A 13185-nucleotide genomic window follows, 5' to 3' on the forward strand; every position below is an offset into this window, starting at 1 on the left:
TGGAGGAAGTTCCAAATTTCTACTAATCCTTTTGTCAAAGAAGTGTTTCTGAATCTTGCTCTTGAATGGACTGGCTCAGTTCCAAAGATGATGTCCCCTTGATTCCCCCCCAACAGAGGAAATAGTTTCTCCTTAGCTACCTTATCAACATCTGCAGTCTACACTGCACCCCCTCTAAGGCCAGTACATTATACCCTTTCTGAAGTTCATTGCCCAAAACTGAACACAGTGGGCAAAATTTTCACCTCGGCAGGTGGGCGCGCACTCGACCCGCTCGAGCGCGAAATGATGTCGGGCGAGTGTCCCTGGTCGCGTGATAGTTCCGTTAGCGGGCGCGCGTGGGAATTGGCAGCGCTCCCACCAACAATTAAAAGGCCTATTAAGGCCATTAAAGTATCAATTAACTTAAACTTTTCGCTGGCCGTCCAACCTTACAGTTGACAGGCATGCGACAAGGTCGTGTGGCCTTTGCATTTTTTTGGAAACCTCATCCATGGGCGGGATGAGGTTTCCAAAAGCAAATCAAAATAAAATAATTTTTGAAAAATTTCACGTATGATATGTCCCTAACTTGTATGACAGGGTCACATGAGGGGACATGTTTTATAACATTTTTCAAATTTTTATTATTATTTTTGAAAACTATTCATCTCCCTGAGGCAGCTCTGTGCCTCAGGAAGATTTTCAGGTGCGCACTTGCACGCATGCGTGAAGTTTGTGCTTTCCCCACCCCCTGCACAGGCTGCGCTGCCGCTTGTGTTTTATGCTGGGCAGGTCTTAATTGGCCCATCAGTGTGAAATCGCCTTCCGGCCACGATCGTGGGCAGCGGTCGGCTTCCCGACTTATTATTACTATTATTATTATTCTTAGAGAGGGTCTGATTAAGGCTTTGTATAAGTGAGGCATAACTTCCTTTCCTGTGTATCCCAATCCTCTTTGAGATAAAGGACAACATTCCACCGGCCTTTTTGTTTGCTTTGTGTACCTGTCCACTGGTTTTAATGATTTGAGTACTTGGACCCCAAGTCTCTTTGTTCCTCTACAGTCCCTACTTATTCAAAATTTAGGGAATACCTGTGGATATCTACATGAAATACATATCCTGAAAATCTGCAGATATTTTCTGTTGTCTGCAAAGTTTGTCATGAGGACTATGAGGAGAGGATGGTGACAAAACATTGTTCTCAAGCAGCTAAGCCTGCTGAAGAATTCAAAGATTGTGGTTCCTTGAATGTCACTTTTACTAGATTGTTTGTAAACTGAAATGTGTCCAATTTGCTTCAGAACCAACATTAACAGAAATATGGCCTTGTGCCATCACAAGCAAATTATGGGAAATTTTGACAAGAAGCAATGACGGTGATATCAGGTAGGACAATATTGAGCTCCTCACTGTAGAATTAGTGTTCTTTCTGACTGCACTCAGCCACAGTCATACTACAAGTCACAGCAGAGGACGTGCAGTGAACCACTTAGTCCCAAGCCCCTGCTCTTTCCCACAATCCAACAATTGTTTCTCCTTCATATATATATTTATCCAATTCCCTTTTGTAAGTTATTATTGAATCTGCTTCCACCATCCTTTCAGGCAGCATGTTCCAGATTATAACTACTTTGTGTAAAAATAAACTTTCCTGTCAGTGAAGCTTTGTGCACACTTACCAGTAACAATTACAGAAAGCTTGCTGGAACAAAGTTTCAAATGATTAATTAGAAGGAACAGCTTTCAAAATTGCCTCAACAAGCCCTTCTTATTTAGAGAGAACAATCTTTGGAAGTTAAAATACTTCAACCTATGACAGTATCCTGTACCTGTAAACACGCATCATCATTATATAGTCTGGTCCCTATTTCAACTCCTAGGAAATGTATCCATTGTTTTTCAGTATTCATCTTTTGAAGATCAACTTGACAAAATTCAGCAGTTTAATTCCTTTCCCGAGTTAACATGAATGTTTACATCCCTCTCACCAAACATAAAACATTGAGCAATTCACTGCAAGGACAGTCAGTGTCATATTAAATACCCATTATGGGACTTGCAAGTTTTTTCAGACTCTTTTAAGTCTGAGCACATCAGTTTCTTTTTTACATTTATCTCAATTTTTCTGACAAGTCTACAGCTTCCTTCCTCCACACCAAGAGACAGAGACAGTCTCAAAGGGATTACTTGTCAATGTGGATCGAGGGAGTATCTGACATACGTTGAAATGAATTGGAGCTTTAGATTTTCTGATAAAACAGATTATGTAAGTGAATTGTGAGCTATGTACCAGCAATGGTGGGATGTTATTCCCATATTGTAATCATTACTGGCTTTGAAATTTTGCAAGAAAATTTGACCTTTTCTCAGAGAGAGCCTTGAAATTGGCCGTAAAGATTTCTAGTTGTCATAAAACTTGGTTTCTCTGTGGGGTGTTGCATCCCCCACCCCTCTCCCAGAGTTAACTATCTAAACTGAATCAGCGCAGTCAGCAAAGTTTAAAAGAGAAACTCAGTTGACACAAAGCTAGGGGATTAAACATGGTAATTGGTAAAAGGAGGAAAGGCAGAGAGGAAAAAGTTTTCACACCCTTGAGGTCCTGGGAGGTAATGATATAGAAGAGGGGACAATATTAGGTTGCGTATTCCATGATTCAGGGATCTTGATTTTGAGACAGTGAGAAGTGTAGAGAGAAGATATACTGCACTAAGCTTAATATTAAATTGATGCACTGTAGCCCACAGCACTATTTCAAAGAAGAGCAGGGGGAGCTATCCATGGGGACCTGGCAAATATTTATTTCTCAATCAACGTCACGCACACACACACACACCTGGTCATTATCACATTGTTGTTTGTGGGAGCTTGCTGTGCGCAAATTGGCTGCCCCATTTCCTACAACAGTGACTGCACTTTTAAAGTATTGCGTTGGCTGCAAAGCGCTTTGGGGAGGCCTGAGGTTGTGGAAGGTGCTATAGGAATGCAAGTCTTTCTTTTTCTAAGACCATTCGGTTAAATGTCTCGTGTTTGATCAATGCCTACAATGCTGCCAATGATGGTGCAAAATAAATTTAGCAATTTGTCACTTTCTTTCAGATTCATATGATCCTCATAAGGTCAGAAATTCCAATTGTAAATTTCCATTGAGAGGACACTGGTCATTTCTTCCTCAATTTGAAGATTTCAGTGCCAGTTTTCTCTTCCTGACAAACAGCACAGACACGGGCAAATTTTGAGGGTAAACACCTAGGTCAGAATTTTGCCCTTGGCGTGGGGGATCAGCATTGGCAGTCGGGAAGCTGACCGCTGCCTGCGGACGGGCCGATTAAGACCCGCCCAGCGTGATACGCGAGCGGCAGTGCTGAGCGCTGCCCGCGCAGGCAGGGAGGGGAATGCGAGCCGGGTGAACGCACACATCGCACATGCACACCAAAAGGGTGCTTCAATCTCCTTGAGGGACGGAGCTGCCTCAGGGAGATGAAGAATATATTGAAAAAATTGTTAACGAGCAGAAAGAATTAATGAAACATGCCCCCTCACGTAAGCAGGTACATGTTTTTCATTAAATATTGAAGTTTTTATTTCATTTGTATTTGATTTTAGAAACCTCATCCTGCCCTTAATTCTAGCAGAGGCAGGAAAGCAGCAGGATTCTGGTATGCCACCATCCTGCCCGATTACATGCCCTTCCCACCTCCAAGCTCGCCACCAAGAGCACAAGATTCTGCCCATTGAGTCTCCCTCCCAGGGAATGAAAGGCAGTAGGTCTGCACACTGTGCTCCTGCAATGCCAACAAAGGACCTACACCTATCTCTGTTTATCTTCGTCAATAAACAAACTACAAAGCAGAATTTCACTTTGAAAATTTTATGTTCTGTACAGCAGATATAACAGAGACAAAACAGAGAAGCCAAATGCTGTCTTAAGCCACAGATTATCCACTGTAGAAGCAAAAAATCCTTTACAGTTTTGCAGGGGAAAATAAATGATGCTTTCAGATCAGCTGTGGAATCCCACACAAAGCAGGAAAGTTACCTGCACTAAAGGCACAGGCACAGCAAGTTACATCAGACAAAATGATATCAGTGTTTTTGAAAAAAACGGGTTTCTTAAAAAGGTGATACATACAGTCAAAGATATTACATGCCATTAGTAAATGTGAACATTCTGCAAATAGAATGCGTCAGCAAACAATGTTAACATTCAGAAAATAAACTGGAAATTGGAGTCATACTCACTGATCTCCCTCACATAATAAACTCAAAAAATATAATACAAGTTCATTTACAAGTATTTTATAGTATCATACATCTTATGCTACAAAAACGAATCTCAATATAAAATTTTTGTAATTTTTTTGAAATTGTTAATGCTGATGGATACGCTTCAACAAATATTTTTAATTAAAATCAAAAGCTTTAAAATAAGTTAAGCATCATAAATGCAAAATTATATGTTGCAATTTAAACTGGTCATTAAAAATGATGGCATAGCTCAGATAATTTCTGCAGCCATGGTGAAGATTCTATCCCCAATTCTAAATAATGACTCCTGTAACAATAAAGTTGTTGTTTGGGAACTCCCAAATGATATTTGGAGCAATAGAAGAAGGTTAAAAAAAAATCTTTTTCAGAATGTGAAAGCATTCTACAAAGTAATGAAAATGTGTTGGATAAAGAGACGGTACATTATCAGAAGTCACTGCTTCTTGAGATTCATTTATTACAAAAACTGAAATAGTAATTTTTACAACAATTTAAACTTTTTTTTAGTTTTCAAGTGCAGTAAAATTATATATATATATATATATATATATATCCTTGCAAGTGTAAAATTCAACCAACCGACTTGCTAGAACAGGTTCATGGAGAGAGCTCAGACTACAGCGCTAGTTGTTAAAGTGTTTGGTTGGTGGAAGTTATGCTGATTAGCTCTATCAAAGAGCCAGTACAGGCACATGGGCTGAATGGCCTCCTTCTGTGCTGTATCACTCTATGATTATGGTTTTACATGGAATTACTGCAAAATGGAATTTAATGACTATATTTTATATAACACTGCAATGACTTAGAAAAACTAAAATTGTCAATTAAATAGGAATGACTGGATGCCTCACACAGCTATAATCAAAAAGGCATGTGCCAGATAGATCTTGCCTGTTAAAAATAACTAATTTTCATAATTATTAAGCATGCAGTAGTGGATTCAAAATATGTTCTTCATAGGCCATTAAAAATTAAAACTTTTGTTCTGTAGACCAGTTGTACTTTGTTTAAAGTTCGGGGCTATGCAGCAACAAACATTGATTGCTTCCATTGTAAGGTTGGTATGAACAGCATCATTTGTCCTATAGCCCCTTAGAAAAAGGATTTTTGCATTGATTACTGTGCCCTGGATATATATAAAATCAAACACTGGTGTCAGCCTGATAGATGAAGGTCTTGATTTGTAAATAAAGTTAAAAAAAAAACCTGACCTTTTTTAAACTTAAATGCAATTATTTGAAAAACAGGTTATGGGGTCTTTTACAGAACTAAAACCTGGGGTGGATAATAAATTATTCTCTCCCTCCCCCCAAAAAACTCATTCAAAAATGCAGGGAAAGCGACAAATCATGTTTTTATTCAAAGAAAGGTGATGATGCTAATTATTTACTCAGATGAACTAACTGATACATCACCATTCAAAAATTAATGATGAAAACTGCCAGCAGTTCTGGTCAGTTCTCTAAATTACATCTGTTAAAAGGAATCATTTCGTTTGTGGCAGTGTGTTTATTTGTTACTCTTACAGAAGGAAGAGAAAAGAAAAATACACAGTGATGGTAGCCTTTAGTTAGTGATCCACCAAATGTATAAAAATATATAAAACTGCTCAACAGATCGATCCTGCTCGTACTGAAAGAACGAGGCCCACGTCCGGATTAAAAAAGACCCCTCAGTTCCGCAGTCAAAATGCGCGCGCGCACATTTTGCTGCTTTTCACGCACCACCTGGAAGTGTGATGAAGAATGTGGCTCAATCCAGAGATCTCAGCGACCACAGCACACAGGCTGCTGCTCTAGAGTAGAAGTGACCTTCTGAAACTAGAAAACTCTCAGCGCTCCGTTCCTCCAATATTTTTTTGTGTCAAACATTTTTTGACGAGGAGTCATGGAAGGTTTCTCTGCAGCCATTTCAAATCATTCCCAGTGTTGGCCAGCTTCGTTACTTTTTAGCATTAAGCCATGGTGTCTGGCCCTGGCAGTGGTAAATACATCGATTCAGAACTCATTGCTTCAGGTGGCACTCATGAGCAAAGCCTGCACACACATAGCACATGCGGTACCAGGTCTAGAAACATGCACACAAGTTTAGAAACTGCCCGGTGACAAATCCTGACTCGTGCACTTTGTTGAATTGTGTACTTTATGTAGAAAAAATCTACAAAGTTTCAGCTTTCTGCTGATCCAATTGTGTGGTCTGTCCTGTCAGGTCTTTACTGTATTTACAGGATAACAACTAGAATTAAACTTACAGGCCATGTTATTTTGCAGAGGGCACTGAAGGGACCTGGGATCAGATAATGCGGCAAAGCAAATATGAGTTTCAGAAGGAAGTACTCCAAAACTAACCATTAGCCTGGAAATAGCTTTAGTGCACATTAACAGATTAACATTCCAATGTCTGCAGTTTACCATAGGCATAACCTGCATTGAAATAAATTAAAATGAACTTGCTAATGTTTGTGATAAAATTGTAAAGAAATGCAATACAAATACATTTATTTTATGCTAATATCGCCAATGGTAAGTTTTGGAGAAAATGTAGTTACAAGGAAAAGCATACAGGATCCTTGGCTTTATTAATAGAGGCATTGGGTACAAGAACAAGGAAATTATGCTGAACCTTTATAAAACATGACTAAGGGCCCAGCTTGAGTATTGTGCCCGATTCTGGGCATCACATTTTAGGAAAGATGTCAAGGCATTGGAGAGGCTGCAGATGAGATTTATTAGAACGGTACAAGGGATGTGGGGATTCATTTATGTGGAGAGTGGCGTATTATGATTCTATGGAAGCTGAAGTAAAATACCTTTGGTAACACAGGCTTTGCAGCCCAAAAATTGGTTTTATATATATATATAGAAAAAAGTTTAGATTTAGTATATTAAATCTAAAAAGCTGTAAACAGTGTTAATGAAATTTCTCTGTATCATTATAGTTCAAAACAAACAGAAAGCCTTAATTTTATTGAACCTGTCAGAGGGTAAAAGTCTTCGTTGACACCTTTCACTATCCAAACTATTAAAAATCGACTTCAGTGAGAGGAGATTGGTGTCTGTCAGGAGCCATATCGCCCGCAGTTTCATCAGCTAAAACCTCACCACGCAACTCTTACCGAGAGTTGCCATAGTTATGGATTTAGAGTAGCTCTCGGGTTTGTGTAACTTTGTTTTTCTTGGTCGTTAACCATACCTAGTGTGAAAATGCTAAGGCCACAGTGTGGCATTTTTATTGTTGTTCCTGGGCACAATCTGTGATTATCTGATACAAGTTCAGATATTTGGCATCAACACATATTCAAGAATTTAACAAGTTAAACGTTCTTTGTAGTTTTTTGGTGCTTACTGAATGCAGATGTCCCTTCTCAATTTCCATTAGCAGCAACTTGTGGTAAACTAGTTGGATTGTTTTGCTGGCACTTAAGGCACGAGGGTTTATGCACACTTGTGCAACAAGTATTATATAAGCAAGGAGAGACAATAAAGCCATGGCAGGGCTACATACATTTTGCAACTGGTGGCCTGGGGAATTGACTTAAAATAACCAAGTCTGCAATGAAGTATTGCCCAATCCATATAATACAATAAGTTACAATGCAACAGTGGCTTTTTATATTCTGCACAAATATCATGCAAATAATACTGCTGTATTATGCAACAAAATTAGTAGATGAATACACACAGGTGCAAGGACAGTGGCAGACAACACGGAATTTAATACAATCTATACAAAATGTGAACTTATTAAAATATGCAATCATTTTTTAAAAAAGATAACTTTTATAATTGCAAAAAACTGTATAAAAATAAATATTCTATGTACACACTCCATTCTGAGGTTAGATCATCATCACTGCAAAAAGAACAAAGTAAAGTTATGTTAGTTCAAACTTTAGCACTTTTACCAAGCCATTATGGAACAGGTCAGTAACCAATTAGAGAGGGATTTGAATTTGATCAGTATTATATTCCCTAATGTTGGGGAGTAAGGAGGCCAGTCTCACACATTAATCACTTTTATATTTTGCTATTAAAGTTGATTCAATTTGATCCTTTTTTAAATTTATGTGCTCCTTCCTCATGCCCTGTACATTATCTCTTCACATCAGTCAAACACACTGTTGTCTCCTCTTTCTTTACCAAAACAATGTTCTCTGCCCTCCAGACTCATTCCAAGTATTATTTTCAGATTATACTGCCTGGGCACCTCAGCTAGAGAGAATAAAAGTCAAAATTTATGAATTATATTAGGCTATATAATTTTATTGTATTTAAATGACATCCAGCTTCCCTTTGAAATGAACACGGTGCCCTACTTAAAATAAGTGGGTTAATAGCCCATTATCATGATAATTTCATAGGTGTGTATTGAATATTGGCATTGTAATATCATGTAGCATAATTTTTAGGCTGATAACTTAAGTTTATATGAAATAGATTATTCTCATTCTGGAAATAAAGCTGATAAGAAGCAAATTCTGCGCTAAACCATTATTTACAAGCATTATTTTGTTTTTAAAATCTAGTGGCTCAGTTTTAATGATCAAGGTATATTAACACTTTACAACTGCCATTGATAAGGTTGTATGATGATCTGATGACATTTTGGAGTAGTTACTTCAACTTGTGTAATCCTAATTAAAGCCCAATTTGCAAACAAATGTATTTTGTCCTGGAGTGTGTTGACCCAGATTCTACCATCTCACATTGTACATGTATGTTATAAGGTTAACTGCACGTATTTTGAAGCTTGAGGTTGTTCATGTTTTTCAGTTACTGCCATAGGTTCTTTCAGATACAATGCTGGGTGACTTCTGGTTCAATGTGCATTTAATAATTCATTCGCGTTTTTACAAGTGTGTAAACTTAATTTTAATTGAGAGGAATTTTACAGCCTAATCTCAGGATTAAATGGTAGAGTCATTTATACAGGTCCCTGGTGAAAAATGCTCGGGGTGGGGGTTGTAACAATCAAAGTAGCACTGTTAAAGCCAGCACAGTATTTATGATTAGTAATGAATAAATTGGTAACGAAAGAACCATTGCAGAAATCAAACTTCTAAAGCAATACTGCAGTAATGCCTTCCAATAATGGGCTTATCCTGCAGCATTTGGTTACACTAGGAACAGGCTTAGTAATTACCACACTAGTGGCTTCCAGTCAATCTGAAGACACATTACATGCTACACATCAGCGTACTTAAACTGTTCAGAATTTCAAATCATTTCAATTTTACTTACTTTATTCCAACAACCCTGCACAGGTAAACCATCTTCACCCTACAATTTGAAGCACAGAGGTTATATATATATATATTTCCACTTTTTTTTAATCCAATTCTATCCCCTCATTCACATGACCTTTTATGCCTCCTGTTCCCTCCCATGTTTCTCATTCCCTCTTGATAAATATCTTATGTGCAATGAAAACTGACTGTAGTAACAGCAAGAAAAAAAGAGGCTGTTTCAATGAGGCCTGAAAGCCTGTGGAGTTGTAGCTACTCAACTGCCACATATTTTTTTTTGTATTTTAAACAATGCTGGGAATTAAACCCCAAAGGACTTTTCTGATCCAGTGTTCACTGCAATGTCATCAGTCTAATAGTTGACAGGGATGGAATTAACGTCACATTTTTTGGAAAAATTAAATGTAAAAAAAAAGATGCATTTGGTGTTGGGGGAGAAATGCTGTTGCATAAATTTAGTTCCACATTTGGAATTTTGTGCTGGAACACATGTCAATATCTAAATGCCTTTGATGAAATCTCACTCTTCTATTGCTGAGAAACTTACCATCTTCTCGGGCAAGGCAAAACTTGAATAAGAAGCCCTGAAAATTCACCTTGATTTGTGAAGACAATAGATTGAAAATTCCATCAGGGTAAATCTAATATTATGAACTGCACTAATCCTGACTGGTTGATATTCATAGATTAAACTCCATTGGTGCCAACATGGAACCATAGTGCTTTTTGTAACTTGTTTCTCAGTGTCAATGCTTACCTCTCAATCTTTGATCCCTTGCATGACAATATATTTTGTCCAATTTTTAAAACAAAGGAGTAATAAATATGGCATCAGGTTGTTTTTTATGGCCATCTATCCTATGATTCTGCAATGAGAACTAAAATCTCTAGCCTTAGTTAAAGCTTGCCAATATTGTACTCAAGCCCTCTAATTAATAATGTGATTACATCCACAATCTCCAAGCTCCTCGACATTTTAAAGACATGGATTATGTTGCATCTCTATCTTTTTCCTTCCAACGAAAACAAGCTTTATTATCTCAGCTTTTCCTCAAAGCTTTCTTTGCATTTTAAATCTCTGAATCACCTGTCACCTTCCTTCAATCAAACTGGCAGTGTCTACTCCTCTAGCCCTCAACTTCAGAGACTTAAAAAGAATCTGCTAGTATTTGAGATCCTCATTAATTTGATTCATTTTGAACGGATTTGTGCCTTCATGAAATTTTTTTAAAAGAAAAGTCAAGTGGACCTCAAGGGCTGTTAATGGGAAATTCTAGAAATCTGAAGTCAGTGCAAGGAATTCAATCTTTAACACAAAGTTGACTGTAGACACGGGCCGGCGTATTCAACTTCATGGGGAGAATTTTTCCCATGGCGGGTAGGCTGGGGCAGGCGCAGAGCCAATCGCCGCCCGCGATTGGCTGTGCGCTGCCATTTTACATGGGCGGGCCAATTAAAGCCCGCCCAGCGTAACATGTGGCCAGTAGCACTCAGCGCCACCTGTGCGGGCGGGAGAGGAGGGAGAGTCCGGGCCTGTGCTCTTTCGCGCATGCACGCGAGACAGCGCAGAAATCACAGGTGCCTCAGGGAGACTGCATGGATTACACAACTTTTTAATAAATAAAGTAAAAATTTATTTAAACATGTCCCCTCATGTGACAGTGTCACATGAGCTGGGACATGTTTGTGAAATTAGGAAATTTTATTTATTTATTTTATAAAAGCGTAAGGAAACCACATCCCGCCCGTGGATGAGGTTTCCTGAAAAACGCGAAGGCCGCCTGGGCTCTTCTCCTGCCCGCCAACCTTAAGTTTGGACGGGCAGCGTTCTTAACAGGTTTAATCACTTTTTTAATGGCCTTAATAGGCCTTTGGCAGTGCGGCCAGTGCGCGCCCGCCGAACGAAATATTGAAATGATGCGCGATGACGTTGGGACGCATGCCTGATGTCACTGCGTTTCATTTTATGCGTCAGCGTGTCGGGTCTGCCCCTGCACACCAACCGGAAGATTCAGCCCCCTAAATTTGAATGTGACATTTGATTTGGTAAACATACTATCACTGTAGATAATGCTAAATAACAATCTGTAGTTGCTAATCTTCATGCATTACTCTATTGAAGCTGAATAGAAGATGGCCTTAGACTCACAGACGTTTACAGTACAGGAGGCCATTTGGCCCATCATGTCCGCGCCTTCTCCATGCCATGAACAGGACTGCTGCTCTTGAAGCTATTAAGCAGGGAGCAGGCAGACTCAACAGCAGGTAAGGGTATGCTGACCTCCCAGTGTCCTCTCTGCTTTTCCCTTGATGTTTACCCATATTAATGCTATAAATCCCAAACTCCACCCTGTTAAAATAACAAAACCAGCTTTATTCCTGCTGTATGGTTTTCATTTAAAACTTCAGCCTAAAACTTTTTATTGGAATGGAGAATAGTCTTGAAATTGGATGGTGGCATGAGTGGATGAATGTTTAGCACTTTGTTTTAACATTCCTCTATCTGCTATTGTTCAAAATGGGTTAACATTATGGCTGGAAACTAGAGGGAGGAGGTCATTGAGTGTTCAAATGCTAACATTACTAACATTATGCAGCTACTGACATTCATAGAACAAAGTAATTATTGTGGCAAAAGTTGGTTCAAGCTTCAACTCCATACAATAACCAAGCAAAAATCAACGGCATCAGCCCTTTCAGACAGCACACAAGATACTGTGAAAACTGTTGCAACATTGAAAAGCGAGACTTTCCCTCTAACGCTCAGGGAGCTCTGCCAGGTGTCTTGAACCCACTCACTGCTTTGCCAGTTTCCTGAGACTAAACAAGTAGATCACCTACCCCTGGTTGATGGCATTTCTTTAATCATGCAAAGAAAGATTATTGTACCCCATTGACACCAATTAAAAAGTACATTTATTTATAACTGGACACAAACTGTATGCAACATGCTTTTTTTTAAAATAAAGTTTCCAAACACAAGAACTATAAGCAAGCTTTAAAACTAATGCTCATGCTCAGTATAAATGTTTTGGTAAAACCTTTTTGCAATGATATAGTAATATTAAAAGAACAGGACCTGTACACTTCACATATGTACTAAATGAAATGTTATACATTTCAAATAGGATTCTTAGGTCACGCTTCGTATTAAAAATAATTTGATTTCTCAAAGACACACTAAAAAAAGATGAATTTATTTAGGCATAGATCTAATTTGAATATTAACCCATTGGTACTCTGTTGTAGTGCATTCAGGGCAGGGTTTAGGAAATTGGCAGAGAAGGCAGGGTAGGAAGGCAGGGTAGGAAGGAAGTGATGTTAATTCTGATTCAGTTTTGAAAAGGAAAAAAAGGAGCATCAATATAATAAATAAAGGAGGATTCTGCAAGGACATTTACTGCAGCAGCATTAAATAAGTACAGGAGGTTTGATGGGAGAGTCTGGTTTTTGATATAGCAAGGAAGGAGAAAGCCACTAAAACGAAAATAGTGAACTCTTGTGTAGGATTTGGTTAGCATTGTTTAACTCTGGTAGGATGGAAATAAATTGCATTTATGTAGAGCCTGTCACAATCTCAGGATGGTCAATAGCAACTTACATTCAAAGAAGTTCTTTTGAAGTGTAGTCATTGTTGTACTGCAGGAAATTCTAGCAACTAATTTGTGCACAGCAAGCTCCCACAAACAG

The 13185-nt window shown here is 38.5% G+C and overlaps 1 protein-coding gene across 12 annotated transcripts in view; it reads right to left on the reverse strand.

Annotated features, from left to right (window-relative positions):
- Positions 1–3836: 3836 nt before the first annotated feature.
- col13a1 (collagen, type XIII, alpha 1) overlaps positions 3837–13185 on the reverse strand; it is a 227927-nt gene continuing 218578 nt past the window's right edge. For all 12 annotated transcript variants that reach the window (XM_078530917.1, XM_078530915.1, XM_078530913.1 and 9 more), the window contains 2 exons: positions 9491–9529; positions 3837–8102 (listed from right to left, as the gene is read on the reverse strand). In XM_078530917.1, the coding sequence (XP_078387043.1) occupies positions 8100–8102; positions 9491–9529 (42 nt within the window). In that variant the 3' untranslated portion in view covers positions 3837–8099. The remainder of the gene's footprint in view (positions 8103–9490; positions 9530–13185) is intronic.

Source organism: Cetorhinus maximus, chromosome 27 (assembly GCF_964194155.1).
Source record: "Cetorhinus maximus chromosome 27, sCetMax3.hap1.1, whole genome shotgun sequence".
Classification (NCBI taxonomy): domain Eukaryota; kingdom Metazoa; phylum Chordata; class Chondrichthyes; order Lamniformes; family Cetorhinidae; genus Cetorhinus; species Cetorhinus maximus.